Genomic DNA, 27,257 nt, shown 5'->3' on the forward strand with positions numbered 1-27,257 from the left:
AGAAGGAGGGCCTTACACATCCACTGAGACAGCAGACAGAGAGAAGTGTTTAAGTCTCCTCGCTGCCCCCCTTTCTCCCATCTAGGTCATAATGTAGGCTATAGGCCAGCCTATGTTTATTCTAAGTATGGTATCGTGCAGCATGCGTGTCTGTAATTGGGGGGGATCGGCGTGAAGTGGCCCACTCTCTCTTCAGCATATGTACGTGATGCGGCACATTTAGTGCTCATAATGTGCGGTTGTGGATGTTTATGATTAACGTGCTGCGTGTTGTTTCCAAGCGTCTCTATCGGCTCCGACGCAGCAACTGTAGGAGTATGAGGATGAGCTCATTCTCACCTGTAATATTTTTTTTTTCGTTGAATTATTCATGAGCGAAGGCTAAACTGCGCGGAGCTGACGGTGAGCTATTTTTGAATGTTGCATTTGAATATTACAGGGAAAAAAGAAATCCCTCTGAAATATATTGCCATGTTTTTTTTTGTCCCTTTATGTGATACATGTAAAACATTTAGCATGTAGGCAGGAAGAAAAACAAAAGAAAAGAAAAGCCAAGGGTTTGATGAAAACGTGATTTATTTTCTATTTTTTTTTTCGCGATCCTTGTTGCCTCGACACGTGAATCCAGGCCTCGGTGTTGTTCGGAGTAAACCTGCACACATCCATCTCATCTCTGCTGTGAGAAAATGCATACAGAGCGTGTCATTGTGGATTCAGATGAGGACTGATCATATCCATCTTCTCTCCATTTCTGTGTCTCTTCACTGGAGGAAGGAGACAAAACAATTGATTGCACACTTCCAGCTCCATCTGGCTGCTGAACGCAAAGTCATTGGCTATGATCGCCGTCTTCCCGACAGGCTTAGGGAGCATTTTCTCTCCCATTTTTAAACAGCCACTATAAATTAAATTAAAAGCCCTATTTTTAAAAACGTGTACAGAATAAATCAAATTGTGGGACTTAAATCAAGGGAACAAGGAAAATACTTAAAAGTAAACGCATTTTTAGTGTTTTTTTTCTATGTTCAACATCAGCATCTGGTACAAAATGCCTCTTCCAGTCTCTATACATTAACACGTTCCCAAGGTCAGGAGCCTAATTGCAGCCCTCTCATCAGCTCGGTCCCTCTGGCCTGTTGTAAAACTCGGCTCTCTTGGTGCCAGCTGTCAAAGTCCACCATCCATTTTAGTTGTCAAACCCAAGGTTGTGGTGGTTTTGTTGCACTGCAGAACCAGATATATTTAAGGCACCGATTGGTCGCCGAGCCGTCATAGTGCGCCCGGCCTTGAGGATCCATGTTCACAGGTTGGATCCTACAGCGTGTCATTACCCCTGTTTATGGCACAGGTCAAAGGGCAGGGCAAGAAGCAGGCTGGGAGGAGTGGTGATGGGTGGAGTGATGTGGTGCTGATTGCTCCTTTGCCATTTGCCTTATCTCATGTGGTTGTGGTGCTTTTTCCGGGGTGACCCCTGAGGCGCGAGGGTCGGACAGGTGGAGGGAAAAAGAAGTGGGTGCTACGACTTGTCAGGGGGTTATATAGCCGGACTCTTCTATATTTAGACCCTTTTTTTAACTGCCAAAGGTCATCTGTTTGTCAGAAATGTGATCTTTTTAAATAACACAGTCTTTTGAATTCAGTTTTGGTGCAGAAGACAGAATAATGACAACTGTAGATGAATACCATATATATTTAGTAGGGAGCCCTAAACTCACAACTCACTGTTATGTTACACCATCCACTTCGCTCAGCTATAAGGAACATACAGCCCAGTCTTACAAAATCGTTACAGGCAAGATGATTTAGTTAGGGGTGGGGAAATTTCTTAATAGCAAGATACATCACAATGTTCATAAGTGGGAAGCTGCAGACTATGATGACAGTTAATTCTCAAGCCTCCTTTATGTCCGCTGGACATAAAGTCAAAGTCAAGTCATTGCGTGTGTAGCAGAGTCATGTTTAAGCTTCAGGACTTCTCGGAGCTGCCATGTGAAAATGATATTTATGTAGATTACAGCACATTTGCATTGCACTGCAGATGGATTTATAAGGAGTTTATGGTTTCATCCATATGTCCATATGTTTGACGGTTGGTTGGTGGGATGAATTTCCACAAAACGTGGTTGGAGGATGAGTCTCAGCCTGATGCAGATCCAGATAAAGGGATATATCCATTTTTTTTCTCACTTCCTTTAACATTGCAGGATAGGGATTGGTTTTTTTTTTGTTAATTTCTCAGGTAATAATGCATGGATCTTGATGAAAACACTGGGGAAAAAATGGGACTGTTGGGCCTAGGTAGAGTTACGAGCTCTCCTGAGTGCCGTTCTAGTCTTTATAATGTTTATGTTCTGAGATCGGCTGAACAGATTGTACACAGGTAGCAGCTTTCTCTACATAAAAAGGGATTTTAAATTAATCTGACTAATCGTATTAAATGATAAAAATGTAGTGAGTAATTGCAGTAATATAGAAAATTGCTGTGTGAACTGTTGTCGTGTGAATCGTGATCTAATCCAGAATGAGGACGATGACGATTCACACCTCTAGCGAACCATAATGTCGAGAAATGGGTTTTAAATTTTCATTGATTGACTTTTCTGCATTAAGACTTAATCTTTCAAGAGAGTATACTTCTAAGAATCGATTTTCCTCCCACCTCTATTATAGAATGTAATTGGAATCAACCGAAAGTCTGCTTTTCTTGTTAAGACTGTAATCTGGGTCCATCAGTGTTTTCAGTCCCCTTCAGTTAAGCGACTTCTACAGGCAGCTACATCTTTGTCTCTGTCCATATCTGTCTGTCTGTCCGTCTCTCGCTTTGCTGAACGGTGCTATCCTGAGAGACACCTGCCAGCATCTCTCGCTGCTTTACCCACAATCCCCTGTGGACAGTGAAACAACAAGCCGGCAGCAGCAAAGGTCACGGAAAACCACTGCTGCTCCCTTTGTTGATTAGTTTTCCTAACCTACATTATTAAACCTGGCTGTTAGGGCTTACCCTGCTCCGTGGTACAGTACATGTTATATCATAGAGTAATCGACTTACACCATCACAGCATTGTTTACTTTCAGGTTTTTCTAATGAAAGCCGAGTGACTGACATTGCAAACTAGGCAGAATGAAAGGCTCACTGACTGCGCAGAATGGCTACTTGACCCTAATGGCTTTTTGACGTACCTGGTTATCAGAATTACACTGGAAAAGTTCAGTTAAGGGAATTGCGCTGGACCGGAGGTGCTTTTACGTACTGAACTACGGTCCCACAGGGTTTTATGGCCTCAAGCCATAATGGAGTGTTTGTGGTTAGGTCACATGAAGGACAAGAGGCTAATCCGGTCTGCTTTAGATTTAAAACCTGACTGTGTAGAAAAGCACCAGGTGTAAGGCTGCGAGCATGATGTGTAAGCTCCTCCGTATACTGTATGTCGCCAGATGTAGCGTGTACGTGTTTGCCGGCTGAAGCGTACTGCCTCGACATTATTAAGGGCTGTGATGTAAAGCCTGTACAAAAGGGTAGAGCAGAAAACAACAACAACCTCCAACCAAAGCAATTTAATGGCTCCATGAGTCCAGACTGCAGGCGCACACTTGGTGATGTGAGAGTTGGGCATGTGGCCTTTTCCCCTCACCTTTTTAAATGACGAGAATTTAGTTCTACAATAAGAAAAAATAATTGAAATGTCATTTGGAGCCCCGGCGGGCCGAGACCAAAAACGTCTGTTGCCTTACCATCAGGATACGCTGAAGATGGAGTATGTTCCCAGCTCCAGATTTCAAAGTAATTAAGGAGGATTTGATTAATGTCTTCATGTGTGTCTCAGGCTCTGGATGAAAATCTCCGAAATATAAAAAACACACACACAAATAAATAAATAACCCTCATTCTGTTATAATGAATTGCTATGGCAACGGCGGCCCATGAAGGAGCAGTGACTGGTAGCTCCTCATGATAATGTTTTTTTAACTGTGTTTTTTTTTTTTTTGGCTTTGTCGCTGAAACACGTGCAGTTTATAGCAGAAATACTGTCATCACCACGGAAAAGCAGGTGTTTTAGATTAAGAGCGGTGAACACTGAGACCATCACGGCCCCACGGCGTCTTTTGACCATCCAACCTGAAGGAAATGGACAAAATTGGACTCAACAACGTTAAATCAGAGACTGCAGTGCCCGAGGAGAATTGTCTTCACCACAACATCTCGGATCAAGCCGCAGCCGTCTTGACGGTGACCGTGCGCTGAGCTGACAGAGCGCCGGACTTCAGCGGGACGAGGAGAGGTGGAGGTCAGAGCTGATGGACAGTGTTTCCCAGATGTCGAACTTTTGAAATAAAGATGCTGACAACATCTTCACCACCGCCATCTTGTTGCTACTGTTTACACACCCTGACGCAGATCCAAAAGATGTGGGATTTTAGAGGAAGTGGGTGTTCAGGAGAAAGATGATATCCTGATGCATGATGGGAATTTGAGCATTTTTGCAACATTTTTGGAGGGTCACCCATGACTAGGGATTAAAAGTCAGGCTGTCTTAGCCTCTGCAGTTTCATTTTTTTCTCCAGTGAGACCCCCCTCTTATTGAAAATGATTTGCATTATTGATTAATATGCTGATTATTTCCCTTGATTATTCAATTCATTGTTTTGTCTATAAAACATCAGGGATATTGAAAAATGTTCATCATAACACCCCTAAAATGTCATTCTCACAATTTCCACAACTCTCACATTTTAGCTTTAAAAAATAATTTAATTACAAGTTTATCAGAATAGTTTCCAATTAATATTCTTTGACTCATAAGATTTGTTACGTAACATTTGAACTCAAATGGAAATGTCATCCTAAATCCCTGGAGTTCCCTTATTTCAATTAAATGCACCGCACCGGGGAATTTGTTCAGTTTTAGGTCACAAACTTACTGTTTATCCACAGAATCACAAACTGTACATGATAATCTCAGAATACAGGAAAGCATTTGGTTGTATGTCACTCATTTCTGTGTACTGAGGTTAACTAAGAGAAACCTTCCCTGCTACAGTCACACTGCATTAAAAACAAATCGCAGTGTTTGATTTTTGGGGGCGGATGTGTGAACGTGACAGACCTGGAGGTGATATCGACTTCCACTAACATGTCGAGGATGAGGTTGACTTCAGTCTGAGAATCAAGACAAGAACTGCTGGTACTGATCGTCACATGTGATGCGAGAGATCCTGCGTGACTTCAAGTGCTGCACCCTTTTATGTGTTCACACGCTGTAATACTATGAAGCACCGAGGATATTGGGTTTATTCTTGGTATCTCTTCATCTCTGTTGAATAGGACATCTGGCCCTGTAGCAATACAACCATAATAACATGAGGAAATGGATGCTGTATTAACAGTCTCTCTCTCTCTCTCTGTCTCTCTGCCATTTTCACTGATCTAGTGCAGCCGTGTGGCATTTTGTTTCCAGAGTGTGTGCTGCTCGGTCCTGTGTTAAAACAAAAGGGCAGGGCTGTTAGTACAAACTGACCTATGAATCTGACGAGAAAGCTCATTATCTCCAACCAAATGGCTGCCTGGGATACATGAGATCAGTGCCATCAGTTCATGAAAAGAGTGTGTTGTTTTCAGCCAGGGGAGTGACTAAAAAGTGAGCAGGGAGCAGAACTTTTTCAGTGTTTTGAGTTTGTCATCGCTCGAAATCGGTCTTAAATAACACACAGCTCAGGCGCACTTTGCAGTGATTGAATCAAAGCCAGCCTTTGCTTTTGCTGCACATATACTGTACGGCCATTAAATATTTAACAAACCATAGTGTAGTCTGTCTGCTGCAGAGGAGCGGCAGACGGGGGGGAAAAAAAAGTCTTTCATTTCACGAGTGTTTGCCGAAGTGTCTGCGTTTTGTTTAGCTTGGAACAACCAAATTCAAGTTAGCAGTACAGACGGTAACATACACACCGCTCTCATGTTGACAGCCGCGTGGATCCTGACATGCATACTGATGCGCCGCCGCTTTGCTTTTTTGAAGAGAATCAACTCCAACGCGAATTGGCAGGTGAAGCCCACTCACGGTTTACCCGACGATGTAGACATAAGGGCGGGTAGCTATGATGTAGCAATTAATTCTTAATGGTTACAATTGCTCCTCATTAAACAAGTATCGACTGCACTCACAGCCCACATCCCACGGGGGGGAAAAAAAATGTCTCATTTGATAGATTTCTGTGACACTGCAGTGTTTTTCTACTCCAGCCGTTCTGGCTCTCTCTTCTTTTTTTTCCCTCTCTCTCTCTCTCTCCTTTTCAAGCCGTGGATGTTGTCATGGTAATTATCTGCAACATTGTGAAGCAGTTTAGTGTTTTGCGGCCTTGGCTCCTGCTCATCAGCGTTGGCTGTTCAAACACACACAAACACAAACACCAAAAACAGCTGCGGGACCATTAATGAGCAGAGAGCGCAATAATCTCTCCGTGCAGGTGGAGGAGAATGAAAAGTGCCGGCTCATTCCTTCATTCATCCGTCCGTCCATCAGCATTCAATCGCTTGAGTGAAAATAAATGAATGAGAGCGGCGAAAGTCAGATGAACGGAATGAAAACTGGGGCTGAGTCTGAGTGGGAGCGTTTGGGCCTGTTTCGGCCAGCTGCTCCCCCGACCTGGCCCTCGCGACGAAGACTGTTCTGGAAGGGGTAACAAGCGGTTTTCGGTTACAGAACCATTTTCACACGGGGATCGCCAACAACTGGCCCTTTCTCGCACCTCATGCTGTCCCTTCTCACATGATGTCTGTAAATATGTCAGCAGCTCTTGTCTCATTCCAGGTGATGAGGATTAACTTAATGCTGTGTTAAAGATAGTAGCTGGGATAACTAAACCCAACTAATGTAGTTCCAGTCTGCTGTGACTCATATCAGCTAGAGGCTGACGTTTTTTTGAGGAGTCAGTTCTTCTTACGATGGATCAGTCAAGGGAAACAGGAGGGAGGAGAGTAATGAACACAATAGGTCACATCAGTTTTTACATATACATGTACGCAGTTTTAACATGATTAAATGCTTTTTTCTTTGCTTTAAACATAATTCTACTCATGCTATTGTTTTTTGTATTACCTTTGCCAAGGGTCAGTATGTCTGTTTGCTTGTTTGTTGGTTGGTTGGTTTGTCAGTAGGAAAAAACACAAAACTACTGAACAGGAGGAGGAGGATGAGTCTTGGCTCAGAACAGACCCCATTAACTTTTGGTTTGGATCTGTATACAGCGATGGGTCCGGGAATTATTTCCTCACTTTCTTTAACATAGCAATGTTGGCCATTTTCCCCACATTTTCTTTTCCGATGAGAACCAATCAGACGCTTTTTGGTGGCTGGAATCTATGAGTGAGTACGGAGTGATCCAGGGCCATGCAGTTGGATATTGGATTAGGCTTGACTGAATTAATGGAGACTGTTAGGTCTTGGCAGAACTATGCACTTTATTCTATACTAGCCTTTTTTTATTCTCTCCTGTCTGCTTTCATGGCTGGTTGGTTACAGCCCCCTGACAAGTGCATTACATGAAAATGAGATGGAACAGGCCTCATTCTCAGGGGACAGGACCAGCACAAGCAGTATGACTGATTTGCCTGATAGTTGCAGATCAGTCTGTCAGGATTAAAGATTGCCAAGTTTTATTTCTGAGCTGGTGTTTTGAAAAACAACATTTTATAAGAAGCATGTTTAAGTACTGAGACTTGAGCCAGTTTATGAATCAAAGAGACTGGACAATGCTGCCAAAGAATGACTACACATTGAAATTCATTCATTAAAACATATTTTTCATGGCTTGTTCAAATCTCCCTAAGGTGGATTTATAGTTGTAAGTTACGGGTGTTGAGAAAATGATTGATGGACAAAGTCTGCCACAGCAAGATGATGTGTGCCTGTCTATACACCGGGGAAAGGGTGGATACAGAGATTCTACGTGGAAGCTTGAGCTCCTGTGTTGAGATGCCAATGCAGTTTGTTCATGGTGAAGTCACCGTCAGGGAACTTCTGCTGCTTTTCAGTCACACAAATCTAGCAAAGCCGTTTCCACTGCAAGCCTTCTGCCCAACTTCATCACTGCTCTCTGTCACATTAAAAGACAGAACACAAACACAGTGACTGCACTGGATTTGTTTCCTCTTCCCTGAAGAGATGAAACTCAGCAGAGTTAAATGAATTTACCTCCAGTTTTAGGTTTCAGTGTACCACAATGTTGCTCTGCATCGCAAATTAAATGTATGCAAAGACACTTAATATGTCCTGTTAACCTCATACATCATTATAAATCAAGATTTATATATTGTTCTGATAGAGTCTGTAATATGGACTTTACTATTGGTGCCTTATGTTTGATCAGCTGCAAGAAATTGTCTAAAGTTTCCTTTTTAGGCATGTACAATATGGATTTTTATCAGCTGGTGACTGTTAATCGTTGACACCAAAAATATAACCAATAAATTTTTCATTCTTGCACTTTAAAAAGAAATTCTTGAACTGTAGTTTGTGCCAACTCGTAGGTGAAAGGCTCAGATGTAGCGATGTCCTGAAAACTACTAATTTCGCAAAGATTGAGAAGATTTGGCAGATCCAGCTTCTTAAATGTACTGATTTGCTGCTTTTGCATAACATATTTGATAGTAAATGAGGAGTCTGGGTTTGAAACTGAAAAGAAGGAACTAAGAAATCATGATGGACATTTCATTTTTAATATCTTAGCAACTAAACAATTCATGGATTGATCGGCACTGTTCGCCTCACCTGTTTTTAGGAATGACTGGATGACACAGCAGTCCCTCGAGAAAATGATGTCAATAAAATTACCAGCAGAGGATTGTCACCTGTTGCTGGCACAAGTGCTTGTAAATACTGGGAAGGGTGTGGATTCCTGTTTACCACTCGTGTGTGTGTGTGTGTGTGTGTGTGTGTCGCCGGGTGTCAGTGTATGGCGAGCGTGGGTGGTTTTGATAACGCTGAGTAAAGCAGCTGTCTTAAGCAGTTCCTGTGTAATTGTAATCCCTCTGATCAGGCGCTCTGTAAACACCAGATAGTAAACCTAGCCCGGAGCTCGACTCGGAGTTAGACACACACACACACACACACACACACACACACACACTCCTCTTTCCTCTAATATACATTTACTTTGCATACCAGCACAAAGACACCTGGATTTATGCACACACAAACACACACACACACACACACACACACGTGCGCGCACACACAAACAGAATCCTCCTGGGTACTTTGTGGAGTTGTCCTTAAAAAAGATCACATGGTATCATGCTCGAATGAAATGAGTGGCCACTTACAGTGGAGCACTTGTGTTTTTTTGTGATTGGTCACCATCTGCGGGGCTTAACATGATGACCCCCTCATCCATCCCAAATTCGCACAGATGGTGCCCCTTGCCCTGTTCATGCCTATGACCGGGCCCGATTCTTGTAAAACCCTCACTGGGGATCAGAGCGAGAGGAAGGGCCGAACTCTGCTCCATGTATCATTTCTTTAAAATCCTTCAAGTGCAGTGCCCGAGTGAGATGGATGGAGTGAACTCTTCTTGCTGCATCGCTCTCGGATGTCAGTTTTTTCTTTTTTTTTTTAAACACGCGTGGTGCCAGAAGCTTCTGCTGAGATACACTCCCCCCCCCCCCCATCCACTCTCCCTCGACGTGTGGCGCTGAGTGGCGGGAGGAAATGTTAGCTAAACTTGTTTTGCCTGTGTAAGGCATTTATAAAAGATACACAGCTGCATGTCTGGATGGCTCGGCTGCATTATTCATGTCTTGGTGTAGAGCTAAATCCTCCACTCCCCTCGTTCTGTCCCCTCCCTCTGCTGCACTCCTCAACTGTGTAATGGGTTCTGTGTAGTCGTAAAATGCCGGTAGCATCATCTAATGCCTCCCCCCTCAAGCCCCTCCACACATACAGCCACACACACACACACACAAGCACAAGCAACCTGGTATGGAGTCAGAACCAGAACTGCACTCAGCTCTGAATGGCAGTTTTTTTTTAGCCATACTTTATTTATCACACTGTCCTTCAGTCCCAACACTTGTTTGCTTTTAAGGTTTTAGTCCATCATTCTGCCTGCGACACACTTTATCTGATCACTTACAAGGTTATTGCATTTTTACTTTGAGTGTGCTCTTACCCCATTTTTTTCTTTATTCCATTTCTTTCAAATTACACATAATTTCCCTGGAGGTGTTTGTAGTTGATTTACAGTCACATCAGCGCGGTGACACAATCTTCAGGTGCACTGATCAGAAATGCACATGTGAGACAACAGGAGTGATCGGGTGCTATTCTCCTCCGTGCTTCAGGAGGACGCTTTAATTTATTCGCCTGCTGTTCCGCATCAGTTTCTATGGGGGGACACATAATCAATTAACATCCAGGGCTATTAGCCGAAGCCAGAAATAAGTAAAGCAGCGAGATTCGTGCCCCGGAGTCGGTGGTGTAAAGGCTCGCGTCGGCATGTGTTTGGACAGCGTTTGCTGTGGTGAATTAGTGTTAAGTTGGAGAGAGTGCCACTTGAGATAAGACCAGTACAGCCTACATGTCTCACAGGGGGGCTCATGGCAAAGGGAAGGTTAAACACACACACACAGACACACACACACACACTACACAGAGATTGTTATATCCAAACAGACAAGATTTCATCATTTCTGCACACAAACTAAAAATAGCTCACAAGAAACTCTGTCCATCTTTGACATGATAGTTGATTTTAGTGCTTTTTTCAGTCTGACATCAAACTGGCAGGATGCTAGTGCTGAGGGGCTGTGACCCAAAATTTATATCAAAGTATTTTTTTGTTTGTTACAACAATAGCATTATATCAATGCAATGTATTAGCAAAAATAAAAGGGATTCTCCACTCAAACATGATTCTAACCTCTTTGAGGGAATGTATCTTAAGGCCGAATACGGTTTAAAATACAAATGTTTGTGTTTATTGGCTTCAAACAGGTATAAAAACGAGGTATAGGCCCATGTGATTTGGAAGGAGCTGCCTCCTAGATAGCTTAGGCTAATTATTATTATTACTGCACAGAAAAGTCAGTGTATAATAGCAGTCAGTGTACCATGGGACTATCAAGTATATTAACATATGGCACTGAGAAACTGGTGAGGGTCACGGAGCAGAAGGAGCTTTAGTGTAAGGTTATAACAACAGAGCAGGCTGAGCTTGTGTTTAGCCCTCTAGCTGCATATTATTGCAGCCACAGTAAAGCACATTATTTTGAATACACTTCAACATTTATGACAGTAATGATGGTGCTGCAAAATCCTTGTCGTGGCTGAACGTGACACTGGTGACAAAACCGGTGTACCGTTCACCTCTATAGCATTGTGATTTGCATTTTAAGCACTCGGTCAGCAGGACAGACGTGTCTTTAGATTTAAGCAAACATTGGTTGAATGGGTGTGTTTGTTATCCTGTGTTTTTTAAAATTTTTTGTTAATCTCTCGTCCTCCAATATCATAAAAAAATGACATCAGCTCCTGTAACACACAATCCATTAAAACGTCCTGGATGATTGCTCAGTTATGATGAATTCAAGCCACAGGCCAGGGCTTTGTAAAAATCTGGATTGTCCTTGTGTTTACACCGAGTATGTGACTTTACGTGTGAGCACACACGTGCATGCACATTCTCCAGATGCCCCCAAGGTTCCTTGGGCAGATGGACTCCCCAGACAAACCCGCCTACACACATTGGAGTATGCTCAAGATATTTGTTATACAACAATATTAGACACACTGCAATCACACACATATACACACACACATATACACAAAAGTGTGTTTGACTCTGTTCTGAGAACCATAAAAGCATGATGACCGGGGACCGTGACCTCAGCAGGGCAGATATTGTAGTCATTGCTGTCATGCTGTGACGTGGGTGTTATGTGCTACAGCTCTGATTCCTTCATAGTGACAGAGCTCAGAACAGGATGTCGTTGTTGTTGACCGTCATCAGAGGTTGTGCAGCAATTGGACAGGATGACAGAGAGAGACTTTTGCTGTGGACGTTTTCTACTGGGTACTGAACGATTCATACAGAAGTTGGAGTTGAGCATAAATGTGTCTTCCTAACTCTGTCGATCTGCCTACAGACTCCAAACCACGAACAAACTATGAAAAGACATCTGTCTGTTTGTCTCCTAAGATCATGCAAGCAAATCAACCTCTGTCCCCTCTGTAGTTGTGCTCAGCCTTGGTGGCCTGGACTCAGTATCTGTGTGTCTCTGGATGCACTCCCTGCTGGGATGGTGCTAAGCACTAAATCTCCTAGTGGGCAACTGTGTAGCATGAGGACAACTATTCTGGCATTACCACCACTGATGACTGCCACCAGCACTGCTATTCATTAACCCCGCTTTCTTATGGTTTTCCCAGCTGAATAATGTGTGTGTGTGTGTGTGTGTGTGTGTGTGTGTGTGTGTTGAGGAGAGTGTGTAGAGCACATGATAGGTTAACAGCTGGGATGACTTGGCTGATGCAGTAGGAAACGTTCAGGCTGGAGAACAGCTGCGAGTGAACAGGATCCGTCCGGTGTCAGGCCACAAGACTTGGAAAATGCTTCTCCATTCATATTCTGAATAGTGATCTACAAAGACAATGATGCACCCATTGTGCTTTGGTAGAATTTCCTTCCTGTCTCAAAGACCAAACACTGAGAAGCTTTATAACCTTTGTGCAGACGGGTCTTTTCTATGAAGCTGCAAAAAACAAAGAATGCTGCATAGTCTCTGTTTCTTGTTTTGGCCAAACTTTCCGGACTACAACGTGGATCTATTTATACTTCTTTCTAGGTCATATTAATTGCATTTCTGTGTTGTTTGGCTCGAAATCAGCCAGTTTTACATCTTACATTAAATGACAGATCAGAATCAGAAAAAAAGGCACACACAGAAGTTACCGCACACACCAGAAGTCCAGGAAGACGGGACGAGAACAAATGCGCGTGACTGGTTAGCTCTCCTGTCGCTTCAGAAGGACCACTGTCTCGGACGCTGACTATTGTTCTGGAATAACCTTATTTGTTCCAGTTCAGCTCGTCTCAGAGGCGAGACTGGAAGACAGAACTCGGTCCTCGTCATTTTTTTAATGGTCTCTTGGTGCTGTGGTTCCATCACAAAGCGTAACAAATGCCTGGATGTTCTCTCGGCTTGACAAAAGCAAAACAACTAGGAGATGTGTGTGAATATGTGTGTGTGTGTGTGCGGATTTTGTCCCTCTTAAAATGCATCATCAGGAAACTGAGCCATCAAACACTAATCCCATATTTTTGATGATTCAGATAGCGTTGGCGTTAGCTGTTCCTAAATCTCCTCTCCCTGAATGCCTGGCTTTGAATCCTTTATGTAATCCTGCATCAAGGCCAAGCTAGTTGGGACTCTTTGGTCAATTGGAGTCGACAGTGCGTCCGTCACTTGTTAATATAACGGAGGGGTTAGCCATAATACCAGCATAATCCTTTTTCTCTGATAGTGTATGTTTTTTATGGTGCTCGCTCGTGTAGTAGTGTACGGACATATTGTTCCGTCCTGTCACTCTTGTTCTCGTTTTTATTCGGGCCAATCCTCTTTGTTCCCGTCCTCTCCTCAGGCAATTCTCACCTGATTTTGACCCCGATTACTCGCTGTGATTAAAACGTCCGCAAAGCATCATGTGAAGCTCTCAGTGAAAAGTCGCCGGTTGCGTGTCAACCTCCCCGGTGCTGAACTGGCCCCTTCGCTGCTTTCTATTTCCTGCGAGCAGATTTCCTCACGCCGACAAACACGATATGATAATCTGAGAGGACATATGGCACATTGTAAGTGCAACACATGGAAACACACCAACAACACAAGTGAAATAACCTAATTCAAACTGCCATCCAAACATTTATATTTAAGTCTGAATGTGCAGTAAAAAATGATGGAAAACAAGTTAGCTTCATTACTATTTCAAAATTTTGATGAGTGCGACGGCAGATGGCATATCTTAGATACTTTAGAGTTTTATTGGTGGTTTCATCGAGGGTTTTATAGTTCATTTGAATTTATCTTCTCTTCTCATCTGGCAGCATAGATACAGTACAATACTCCCATCAGTAAGTCATGCAAGTATATAAAACACTTAACATATTAGATATTTAGACTTATTATATCATAAATGCTATAAGTTTCCACAAGGCTTAGACACAATAGCAAAATGTGTATTTGTAGAAACTTGTATTTTAGTAATGAATACATATGAAAAAATAAATAAAATCAAAGGATAATGACACTGTGTATCGCACCCTGTGTTTTAACATCAATCAGTCAATTTACAAACAAATCTTGACTTTCTGAATTGGAAAGTCATAGGAACTTACATGTATTGATCAAATGGTTGCTAAATATATTTAAAGGAGAAATATTATGCTCATTTTCAGGTTCATAATTTTATTTTGGGTTACTATTAGAATAGTTAGTCAGGCATGAATTATGCAAATTAGTGAAATGATGACATCACAGAGTGACACAGAGTGTGTTGTGTTTTCTTAGGGAGAGAGGAGTATTTGTTGGTGCCGACTTTGTCTTTTTTTAAACATTCAAGACCTTTTACATGCACAAGAACATATATTACACACCGAAGGAAAGGAAGAAAAAGAAAAAGTATAATACACGTAGGTCTCCTGTAACACAAACCATCACTCATTTCCCTTTCCTCTGCTGTTTCTCTGTGAATTAGCGATCTGTAATTAATGAGGGGATTTTTAAAACTTTACTTCAAAACACTCAGTTAAATCGCTGCAGACTTCACATTAATGGCGTTTTAAGGTCACCCTCTTTTTCTCTGCTCCACCTCTTACTCCTGTTCTTTAAAACTGCACACATGCCTTCCTCTGCTCCTCTTTCCATCTCCACCCCCTCTCCCTCTGCTAGCTTTTTCTCCTCTAACCAACAGGAGAGGCTGTAAATGTGCATTACAAAACTGAAAGTATGTGTGGTTTCTGTGCCCATCTGGGATCTGATCTGGTTGGCAGGGGGCAGAGGAAGATGCTGCCCTCCATATCTGCTCTGCCAAGGACTGTGTTCTTGGCACAGGCGCTTGGATCAAGGAGATTTTTTTTTTCCCCGTTGAAGTAATTAATAAAGACGCTTGTCGCAACTTGTGAAGGCTTACTGGTGATATGATCATAGGGTGCTCGTAAACTGTTGCATAACCACTCAAAACTTTGATGGAATAAAGTGATTTAACGTTCGGAGTTGTCCTCCCTCCATTGTTCCTGTGCCTCAATTAAAGAAATCTGACGGTGTTTTGTCAAAGGAGACAGGCGTCGAGAAAGAAGGATGATGTTATGTGTTTTTTGAAAAAGTAAAGGTGGATCATTCAAGTTCTCAGTGTCCTAGCTACAGAGTGACTGAGCGCTGAGCCACGACCTATCGACCCCTCATTAACTGATAGCGATGGATGGCGGGGAGATGGGTCCATGCACTTAGTCAGCTGTGCACCGAAGCAGCGCTAAGTGCACTGAGGGTTGTGACAGAACAGAAGGTTTGGGACAGTGACTGCTGCCAATGCTTAATAGAAAACATAAATCAAGCGTACTGCTCCCAAATACAATGCTATTTACTCAGACGAGCACAGAGTGTACTTTTTAACGTAGCGCTCAGTGAGTCTCAACTATTTGACGTTGAATGTTACTGATAGTACACGGCTTGGGAGCGGTCAGCAGGCTGGTTTCTGATCAGATCTTAGTGTTTGAAGATTTATATCTGCACTTATGCTGAGCTTCATGATCCAGCAGCTCGGACTCTTAAGTCTCTCTCTCGCTCTGAGCTGCAGGTCTCGTACTAAGATTGCCTCCCGTTACGCAACTCACTAGATGACAGCGTTCTGTTGGCAGACATTTTCAGCTTTTTCTTTTTTTTTTTGCTGAGCCTTTACGGCTACTTGTGCCACTGAGCCAATGAAGGACACTTTTATGACCTTTGCAAACTTTAAAGAGGTTATATATTTTACTGCAGCGCAGTTTTTATGGAAACTGTGAAGACAAATAAATTGTTTTGCTCCCTCTCAGTCGGCCGAGGTCGTACACCGAGAGCCGGTTTATTTGTGTGCTCATGTTTGTGTCCATAAAGCCACTTTGATTCAATACATAGATCAACATCTTTTCTTGTCGGATACTGTATTCCATAGTGATTCATAGTGTATGTTTTGCTCTTTAAAGCTTGGCTGAGAATACGAGTCTATATAGCAGTTTATGTGGCATATTCATTTTTCAGCATGAGGCAACAAATGCGCTGCTCGACCCGGGACGCATTCAAATTAGAAATTAGAGTCAGTAGCAGCAAGCGATCGTGTCAATTAAAAAGCAAATGTTTGGCTTCCTTTCTTAAGGGCTTGTTGTAATTTCTTTTTAATTATTCTTTTGGGGATGTTATTTGGAGGTGAAAGGAGAGCCTTTATTTCAGATTCTCTCATTTCAAAAGTAAACAATTCATAAAAGTTTTATCTTAAATTAGTCATACACAGGCTGCTAATTAAAAAAAAGATTCTGTTTTTAAATACTTTAAAACCCTCTAAACATTATTAGTGTTATTATTTTTTTGTTCAAATGACCCTTATAAGAATTGCCGAAAGGGGTAAGCAAAGTGACTATTTAAAGTTGTGAGCGATCTCGAAGGACTGTACAATCTTTCTTTTAGACCAGTTGTAGAGATTCTAATATTCTAATAATAATAATAATAATAATAATAACAATAATAATAATAATAAAAAGGCAGAACTGAAGGTGACGCCAGCAGCATGACAGATGAGAAGCTCGTCCCAATAAAGAAGTATCTGTAATGCAGTATTTTGTTTTATTGGTGGAAGTACAGAGATTGCAAGGCTATTTCTAATCTGTGTATATCTGTGTCACAATCGCGATAAAATAGATTGTGATTGAAACTCTAAACGGTCATAAGCCAAGCGTATTTTCTCAGCTTTCCCATGACAACATGTAAAATCTGTTTTCTTGGTGTCACTTTCCCTATATAACAAGAAATCTTCTAGAGAATCTTGAGATAACTGATGATTAACTTGTGAACTCAAGATAACGGCAATAACAAAATAATTAAACCTACTGTCAGTAAGGGTTTCCATAACAACCCCTAGTTTATAATGACGGTATTTTACCTGCTGCTGCGTCGTTTTTGTCAGTGATTTATTAAATCTTTGCAAATTCAAAGCTGCAATCAATGTTTGACACCAGATGTCATCATATAAACGTAACAGGTGGCATTTTGTTTAACGTGCATCTACGGTGTATGATTGTACACAGTGTGCATACAGATGTGAGTGGGCTACTTATTATACGCTGCAAACTGAGCACGCACTGTGAAACACATGGCTGAACCGAGCACTCGTTCATGATCTTTATGTGGAGGAGGCAGTCGACACTGGGCTAATCGTCTTCATACATAAAAGAAGACAGATGTTGTTCAATTAACATCTGTGTCGGGAGATGAAACCTGCCGGCAAAACCACACTCATTCTGTGACATCTGACGGCGAGCAGGGAGTCGACGTGAATAGGACACATATGAATTTGAAGAGGATTTGACATGTGATATATCATAAGCTACTTGGTGTCACTAACTGCTCAGGCCCGGTTGATCCTATTACACTTGAACTTCCCCCACCCTCACAATGTTGGGAGGGGGTTGACTTCTTCTCAATCTCAAAGGCAGAAGTATGTGTTTTTTTTTTACAATCCCATTTACTCTTGTCAGCTGTTAATTGCTGTAAAAGGGGATCCTTAGCATTAATCCTCCTTAGCAGGGGTGTGTGTGTGTGTGTGTGTGTGTGTGTGTGTGTTTGATCCCTGTCCGTTAACACGATATCCATGAAACGTGAATCCATGATAGGGATGGAGGGTTGTGTGTGTGAGAATATTTTATTAGGTCATTTGTATTTATGTGCTTATTTGCTCTCGGGCAGTAATAATGATAATAATAATAATAATAATAATAATAATAAAACAAGTTAATTTGATACAGAACACAAGAAATGTTACACCATCGTGACTTTAATAATTTTTCTACATGAATATTTTTATCATATCGTGGCGACCTAGAAGTAATGCTGAAAAAGTTAGAAAAGCAGTGGGAATATATGTGTGTATGTGTGTGTGTGTGTCAGAAAGAGCGAGTGAGTCTGGACCCAAATAGTCTCTCCATATTGATTTTTCTCAACTTGGCATATTTTCAAGCCAACTGATGCATCCCAGGGATTTAAACTTCCATTATAAAACTATCGGGTGCGAAGAAAATAGTTCTCAGGGTGAAAAGGTGAAACAAGGAAAGTTGTTTATAAGTGTGTGTTTGGGAGTCAGACTCTCAAGTGGTCGACTTTAAAGTGCAAAAAGGACGTATCGCTTCTAATGTAGTTGCATCATTTTGAGAAACAACACAAAAGCTACTTATTCTGGTGGTGATGGAGGTTCTCAGTCATCCAGGTCCAGGCAAATCTAAGTTATGTATCCCAGACAAATAGACTTGTATCAGTTTCAGTGTCCTTACTGAGTCGTTAAGGACTTGTGTGCGCTATGAGTTGCAGATTCTGTTCTGGTGGAGATTAAATTGGCATTCTGGGATTAAATGTGCTAAATGTCAGATCCACAAACTTGAGGTCTACAAGACAAAACCCAGGTCAAAAGCTCAATTTTTATACTCACCCACTTTGATTCATTGGGTCAGTAAACAGTTTTCTCATGAGATTATGGTCTCAGTCACTAGTTTCAGGTGTTCTTCAATGTAGCAATGTGTTCATTTTGTAAATTATGGTCCTAGTTTAGTGTAACATCGACATTAAAGCAGGGTATTCTTTGGGGCACGGCTACCTTGTGATTGATAATTCACTAGAACACCGTGTTCCCGTTGTTCACGAGTTTAGGTCGCTGTTTCAGTTCAGTTTCAATCAGCAAGGAAGAATGTTGAAGCTGCTATTCATATTCCAGGTGGAACATTTGAACTTAAATTGTACTTTCTTTCTTTGTATTCAATTTCTGTTTAATAAAGACCACATGTGACACTGCAGATTCCAGCGTATGTAAAAGATGTAAACTGGATCAGACACCTTGACCTGAGTTTTTTCCGACTCGCTACCAGTGCTTAGCTGTCCTGCATACTCTCTAACCGGCATAATACATCTATCTGAAGGGTGACTCAGCCAACCAAATTAATATCCAGGAGGTAACCTTCCCTCTGGAACACCAGGTTCTCAGTCAGATCCGATCAGGATTATCCTCCCCAGCTCCAAGCTCGTCCAAATATGGTCTCTTCTGGTTCCCAAAACACCAAGATGACGTGATACAAACCTCAAGGCTTCAAAATGATACTCCACAAACCAACGGTTAACGTAGCGGTGGATTTACTTACAGTCTCTCTTCGATAATATTTATATACTGGTACTTTCTGTGTCACATTGATCTGAATGGTTGCAAACTTTAAAAGCATTTCAACAGCTCACAGGTCTAAATGGTTTTGTTCTGTTCTTGTTCAGTGTGAGAGGACTTAGCCTTTTTAAGGTGTTAACGGACCATTGTATTTGGATGTGGCACCGGATATTAAAGCGTGACACCTTTTGAGTGCTTAATGCGCTACATGTGTCCGTGCAGTGTGTTTGACCTCCTCTCACACCTCAGAGTGGCTCTCACTACCTGCAGGGTAATTCACTTATTATGCCGTTTATTGTATTTAGAGATATTTTCCTTTGCTGTTATAGGTGTTTTCAGATTGAACCTTCTTCATCAGTGCGACATACCACATTTCTGCCCCACCCCCGAACCCACCACCACACACAAACATTCCTATAAACAGATGGCATACAACGTACGTATCTCTCCCTCGCTCATCGCGTGGGAGTTGCATGAGTGTGTGCGCGGACTACAAACCCTGAGGCTAAGGAAGCTGTCAGAATGAGGTAAAATGGGCTCTCTGCAAGGCCATGCTTTAATGCCGGATCAATACTTTTTCATATGAGCGCTATATGTGTCTATCATCGGGCCCTCACCAACAGTTTCATCGCGCTCATCTCTGCAGACGTGCCGTATTGGCAGGCAGCAGCATTACACTCGCCCTCCCCCACCGGCTCATCCCCCTCTTCTCTTAGCACACCACGCAGACACTTACTCACAACCACTGAACCTCTGATGATGGCGAACACACTGTACTGTATGTGACAGTCTGTCAGAGTAGTAGTGGCTCTACTCAATATGGCTCTGTGCTCCGTGCCCACAATCTCCCCTGATAACACAGCCTGCAGGTGGCTCAAGGGGTCGGCCACAGGGGCTTTAGTCGAGCCAGGATTCAAGTTACTTGCAATACCTTTGCAATCACATGTTGGGCTCAGTGTCATGATGCTACCGGGTGGGAGATGAGAGGAAGATGAAACCACTCCACACTGCTTTTTTTTTTTTTCTAGATGAATAAACATGGTAAAATGTCAGTCTGTCCTCTGAGGCAGATTCATAGCTTCTTTACACACTGCGTATCGACGTGAACGAATTCCTTTTGCGCAGAGAGCGCGGCTAGAGCCATGACCGTACTGTAGTGCCTTTGAGTAATTGCCAGCATTAGTGGAAATTGTTTCCTCATGCTTGTTTATGCATCATGGCTTCTTTATACTAATGGAATTACACATACGTTTTGATATATTACCGGTGGCGCATGCACACGTTGATTTGAAAACGTACATGCTATTTTGCACTTTGCTTCATTTTAATGGCACTGGAGCTCAACAGTGTCATATACTGTGGGTATTAAAGAGTTTTTTAGATTCTGAAATCGTAGGTATGAATCAGAACGTGTCAGGATTTCAGATGAGGGGTGATTATCTTCGCCTGAGGGTCTGAAAAACAACAATGTCATCATCCTGAATCGTGAACAGTGTTTATGGATACAGGCTAGAATAGAAGCTGATTTTTTTCAGTTTCCTATTAATGTCAATTTGTCATGAGTTTAGTTATCAAGTGATTAATGTGTTGATCATAAAAGGCTACAATGTTTGTCCCAAGCTTATCAAGTCACACTATAGAGCCTCTGTTTATAACAAAAAGGGGAAAAGAACAAAGAAAGCACGAGAGAGCAAGCGAGAGAGAGAGTGACAAACGATAAGCTCAAAGGGATGAAAGAGCATGAATAAAAAAAACGCAAGCTCATTCCGCGTTTCAAAGGAAAACCTCAAGTTCAACTCGACTCACTTTCTCCGCTGCCTGCAAGGTGACTTACAACCAAAATAAAACGACTATTTCTTGAGATGGAGCCACGCTGAACCGAAGGCATCCCAGAAGACGATGTGCTAGATTCTGCTCCTTGTAAAGCCGCATTGAGGCCATGTGGCTATTTTTTGAAACACAAACCTCGGGCTGCAGACCCGTTTCTGTGCTTAATTCTGATTCTAATTTGGTGAGTGTGCTATTCGTCAAGTCATGATGAATTGTGCTCCACCTCGTTGATGGATCAGAGCCATGAATCGAGTAAATTGTGCAGATTGCACCTCGTATATGGAAGTGTAGTTCACTCCTCTGGACCTGACAGTGCTTCAAGTTGATTACACACGTCCTTGAACCTCGCCTGAACACGAAGCGGGCGGCGTTTGCGAGCGGGCGGTGTCACTGATGATGCTTCGCCACATTAGGCCTGCAGACGCATCCACGCTTGAACTTAAGCACAGCATGGCCACTGCAGACTGCTTTCTTTGTTCTTCATACAGTAAATACTGCCCACACATCTAACATAGTGTTGCAATAAAACCCGGGCGTGTCATTCATAAGGGGCCTTAAATAGATGAGCAACTAACCGGAGCGAAGACACATCTCACCCCCCTCCTCCTTCTATTTGTGCCCATTTCTCCTTACTATGAGATTTATTCCTGTCAAAGGCACAAGGACATCTATCGCAGCCCGCTGAAGGTCCAGTCCAGTAACACCGGTGCCTGTAGATCACTGACTATCATGAACCTGGCTGACAGCTCACTCTGAGCGACTGGTCTGATTGAGAGCGAGGGTCCCAGGCCCCGCCGTGTCATTCATCATGCAATCCTTCAATCCCAATATGCGCTCTTCATCAAGGCTGGGGCAAGGATGAGGGAGACAGGCTGTAAAAGATGGTGCCCACCCCCTCCTCTGTTCGTCCTCTTAGCCCCACCGTCACTCAGTTTTATTACCTCGGATGAGCCGGCAGTTAGCTGGCTCATTAATAAACGCCGGCTGGAATTAGAACATTTGTTGAAGTTCTCGAGAGTCCTTTTCTTCCTGTCTTTCACACTCACACATTTTCAACCTCAGCTATGAGAGGAGTGAGGAATACTTAAACACCAGCGGAGAGGAGAGTGAGGACGACAGAGGGAAAACAACTGCAGAGCGCTTTAATGTTTGTGCCTTTAAGCACTCTGAAGTTTGACCCTTTGCCAACTAACCTGTGGAAGTGTCTCAGTGCACCTTAACACCTGCCTGTGCAGATGAAACAAACTCCCTTCTTTGTTTAGTTTGTTTGAGGAGGAAAGCAACTGATTAGGCAGCGGGGATACAGTCAGGATACAACGGTTTTTAAAAAGGATGGCTGTAATAGCCAACTTTCTTCTACTCATCGGTGTTGTTTTCCATCTCTGTGCTCAGTTGAAAGGTTATGCAAAAGGGCTGATTAGCTCAGTTTCTAATGGATCGAGTACAGTCGCAGCACCTCTGTGCCTCAGGAGCAGAGAACGGGGTCATATTCCTGGAAAGAAACTTAGACCTTCTCTCCGTCGTTCCAAAGTGCCATTAAAGTTTCAGTGGCACTGTGGTTTTCTTGGATAGGGGCTGCGATACTGGATAGTATCTGTGGGGTTTTCAGGACCCTCTACTGGGGCAGAATTGTTAGTGTAGCAGGTTATCCAGGAGCCTGAAGGAGGCACTGAGATACTGATAAGTCCTGTAGGAGAAAAGGCGTGTGGTGATTAATTACACTGGGTGTGGAGCCCTGATTATCTGCTGCTGCCTGTTTGTTCGTGTGTGTGTGTGTGTGTGTGTGTGTGTGTGTGTGTGTGTGTGTGTGTGTGTGTGTGTGTGTGTGTGTGTTTTCTAGGGTTAAACACACAAGAGAGGCCCGTGTCAGCCAATGGCTTGCCTAGTGGATAGTGGACCTGCTCTTGTTGGCATGTGAGCAGAATTCAATTTTGGATCTGTCTTCAGGACTTGTGGCCCAGTTTATCAGCCCTGCTAAAGGGGGTGTTTGTGAAAGACATGTGCAGCTCAAAGATGTAGGTCTCCTATTCAAGGCCACATCAGTATTATAACTTAAACACAGTGTTATACTGATCTCATCTGCTGTTCTCCATAGTGAGTTTTTTATTCACTTTAAAATGCACACGACCACTCCAAGACTGTCAGAAAGGAGGAGGCTGAAGACCATGAAGATCAGGGAAAATTAATTCGCTGACATGTGAAAAAGCAGCAGCTGTTTTAACACGTCATTCTTACACGTGACCATGAAACAATGATGACCTGGACTTAGTCATCGGTCCATCTGTCGCATGCTTCATTCTGTAACTCTGTGCTGATGTGTCGAATCACAATGAAACACTGGTTTCATACTGGAGATTCTCAAAAATGGTGGCATATTAAAATGTTGTAAGTACCCGACTGATCACACATGTTTCTCATTGCAAGCCAGTGTTGTAGGCAAGACCACCTAAATCAAGACAAAGCCATGACCTCTTTGTCTGGGACCAAGACAAGGCCGAGTAAAGATTATGTTGATTCTTAGATGAGATTGAGACCTTCAAACAGTGAGACCGGTCTCAAGACCAAGGCCAATCTAAAGTACTACTACTATAACACCACTACAAAACCCATCCCTGAAATTATTATTCATTTTTAAAGCACAACCCCCTGAGGAAGGGGTAAAATACACTGACTGAAACAAACTGGCACTTAATTTAGACCCTGGTCCCTGGGGTGGAAACACAGTTACTACAAAGGTTAATCGTCCCTTGGGAAGGTTTCTGCCATGGAAACACAGCTATGTAAAAGAAAACAAATTCATTGCTGGAAAGTTTTGGAGCAACTTGACAAGCTTTTGACAACTTTCATTCACTTTCAGCTTGAAAATGAGTCAGCAAAGACGCAGTCATGCAAAGATCAAGAACAGTTCAGAGAGTCCAAGCTGTGTAGGGAGTGTGTAGGAGATAACTGTCAATCATGTTTTGTGCCACGTACTTGACATCTTTATTCTGGTTTGACAGAGCCGCGGATAAATCGACTTGATAAAGTCGCTCTCGGGATGCTTTGAGAGGCTGTGTCTATTGTAAGTTCAAGGCCCAATCCCATTTCCAAGTTTTACCCCTACCCCAGCTAGCTAGTTGGTTACTGAGACTTCAGCAAAGTAGATGTTTTACTGTTTTATAAAGAGAAATGTAGCCCTAACACTTCCCCCTCTATCCCAAGACAAATTAGAACAACCAACCCCAATGTGATAAAGGAAGGAGCAATTTTAGGTATGCATACTGCATATTTAGAGCTGAAATCCTTTATCCTTTAGTTGGGAAATTTGGGTGGGGCGGGGGGGGGGGGCATCCTCTTCTTTCACCAATTTATTCCTGACATAATCATTTTGGCATCCTGCACACCTGTTGATCGCGCTGCTTTACCCCCATTAAAACTGATCGGACAAAGTGTAGTTACATAAAGAGCGGTTCACCGAAATGGAATACACTTAATGTTTATGTGTAAAAAAAAAAAGGGTTTTATGAATGAAAGTAAACCTACAGCCAATTATCAGCAGTAAATGGTTTTGGCTCCGTGTTCCTAGTTGGCTCCAGTGAGAGTGAGTGTGTCGGGTTTATGAATACGGAGCAGCGATGTACTGTAGTTTGCCGCGGCTGGTAACACTGCGCCCACACAGGTCTGATTATTACTCAATGCTGAATGCAGCAGCATAGTCAAATAGTTTAGGGATTCACTGAAAATACTATGATGATACACAGAACACATAAACCGACAGAGGTCATGTTTTATTTTGTTTTCAGCCATGAATTTCACCATGCCATTACACATTCTAATAATTACTTTCCATCTCAGTTTTTTCCTATATAACTGTGTTCAGTATCTTCTAATTCTGCCACCGTCTAAAACTATATTAATTAGCGCAACCTGCCCAATGTTGTCTTGCTTGTTTTTGTTTCCCTTTTGTGTGAGACACAGAGGGAGAGAAACGTGTGTGTGCCTCTTGATCTTATTTTTGCGAGGAAGAGTCTGTGCACTCTGTGAGAATACAGCACATTGAAGTCAGTGTGTGGGAGTCTGTCGACATAATGTTTTAGTTTTATATTTAGTCGTTCAGTGTACTCTGAGGCGGCACTGTGATCCATTCATGTTTACATGCAGCACACGATCGTGATACCATCACAGTATGAGATGTGTAGATAGCAGCTAAATGGGTCACCAGCTACATGTGTACAGTTTTAACACTCTGCGTGACGCACATTTCCTGGTAAGTTTAGCTGAACTGTACGATAATTATGTTGGTCACACATGTCATAAATGGAGGAGGGGGATTAAGCATTATGGCGGTGTACAGTGGCGAGTGATTAATAGCCTTCTCTGTAGTCATTTTCATTAAGTAGTAAATGTGTCAGAGAGAAGCATAGCGCTCAAATCCATTAGGGAAAGAAGATACAATTTATTTGGGTTGATTCGCTTGTAGCTAATCCATCAACACGGAGAAAAAAATGGGTCAGTGATCGAAGCCAAGCAGGGACTGTGCCCAGAAGAGGACAGATGCAATAGATCCAGACAGAAACCGCAGGGCTTTTCACAGGATTCCTATAGACACACACGCTGAATGACGTTATCGGAGCTCTGAACAGCGGAGCATGACAAGAAAATACGGCTGCTCCGGTGTGACCTGGCGGCCTTGTGCATGCCTTTTGCATCTGCTTGCCTACTCATACAGTATAATCGCCATTATCACCCACAACCCGACGCCAGCGATGCTCACTTGGTATTAACGGTAGCAGACTGCACGCTTGGCTTGCTGTACCACAACCTCTTAGTCCTCTCCCAGCCCCGGCAATCACCTCATTCGAGTGCAGCGGCTCGTGGTTCCGTGCCTGCTAAAAGCCTGCCATAACAGTGATTCTGAACACCTGACTGTTTCCTTTTACCCTTTTTTTGTGTTATTTTATATCACTTCTCCTTTTCAGTGACCAAGGATGTGTTTAACGGATCCCCCACTGTTGTTGGTTGTCTTTAATTTGAGTTGTTTTGTGAGCTTGATGTTCTCAATCTCTCTTTCTTATCCTCTTCTGTCCCTCTCTCCTCTCTCTCTCTATCACTACGAACTCGAGTAATGTTATTTAAAGCTATAACTGTTGCCGATGTTGTGATGTGATTTTATTTGCCTGTGATTCTGCCTTGTGATTTTGGCTGTTGTTATTGTTTTTGTTTTTACTTTACGTTTGTGGTGAGCCTTCTAACCCCAGTTCATTCTGTTATGGCACCACCGCAGTCCAGGATGACGCTGCCCCAGGTACCCAGGAGTACATTATGTTACGGCAGGACTCCATCCACTCTGCGGATATAAGGAGTAAAGGGTCCCCATTTCGTGCTAAGTGTCACGAAATCTTCTGCTGCCCCCTGAAGCAAGCCGTCCACAAAGAGAGCGCAGAGCCCGAAGGTTTGTTCGCACCCCCTCCTTGTTTTGATTTGCTGATGCTCCTCGTCTCCCCCCCCGCCCACTCTCGTCTTGTTTTCCCCTCTCTCTCATATTCTGTGTGAACTGATAGCTCCCCTCCCCTCCAAACTAAGTTCTCTTTCATTCCTGTCCCATTTTTTAGAGAGCATCTGGTGTGTTTCTGCCCCTTTCTAGCATGAGTGTGTCTGTGCACGAATGTGTGTGTGCGCGTGGGAGCCGGTGTGAGTGCCTGAGCATAGAATAAGACTGAATGCTTAAGGCATGTTTGCTCGCAGAGAACCTGTAGGAGGGCAGCTCTCCCCGGGCTCTCCTCTGCTCCAGTCCAGCGTGGACTGTTTGTACCAGGGTGTGTGTTTGTGTGTGTGTGTGTGTGTGTGTGTGTGTGTGTGTGTGTGTGTGTGTGTGTCTGCACAACCCCTAATGTTGGACTGAGGAGCATAGCATCTGTAGCTCCTGCCCGCCCCCCCTCCCTTCCCCAAACCATTAACTCGGTCATTGCCACCCTGAGGCTCATGCACAGACCAAAACAAAGTGCAAAAAAG

General features: G+C 42.9%; 1 protein-coding gene across 4 annotated transcripts in view; it reads left to right on the plus strand.

The window, feature by feature from the left end:
* Window positions 1-27,257, plus strand: part of fgf13a (fibroblast growth factor 13a) — a 109,141-nt gene that overhangs the window by 26,242 nt on the left and 55,642 nt on the right. For 3 of the 4 annotated variants that reach the window (XM_037077351.1, XM_037077350.1, XM_037077349.1), the window contains exon 3: window positions 26,530-26,697. The exons of the other annotated variant lie outside the window; for it this stretch is intronic. In XM_037077351.1, coding sequence (XP_036933246.1) covers window positions 26,530-26,697 — 168 coding nt within the window. The remainder of the gene's footprint in view (window positions 1-26,529; window positions 26,698-27,257) is intronic. 4 annotated transcript variants of the gene reach the window in all.

The sequence above is a fragment of the Acanthopagrus latus genome, chromosome 18, assembly GCF_904848185.1.
Source record: "Acanthopagrus latus isolate v.2019 chromosome 18, fAcaLat1.1, whole genome shotgun sequence".
NCBI lineage: Eukaryota > Metazoa > Chordata > Actinopteri > Spariformes > Sparidae > Acanthopagrus > Acanthopagrus latus.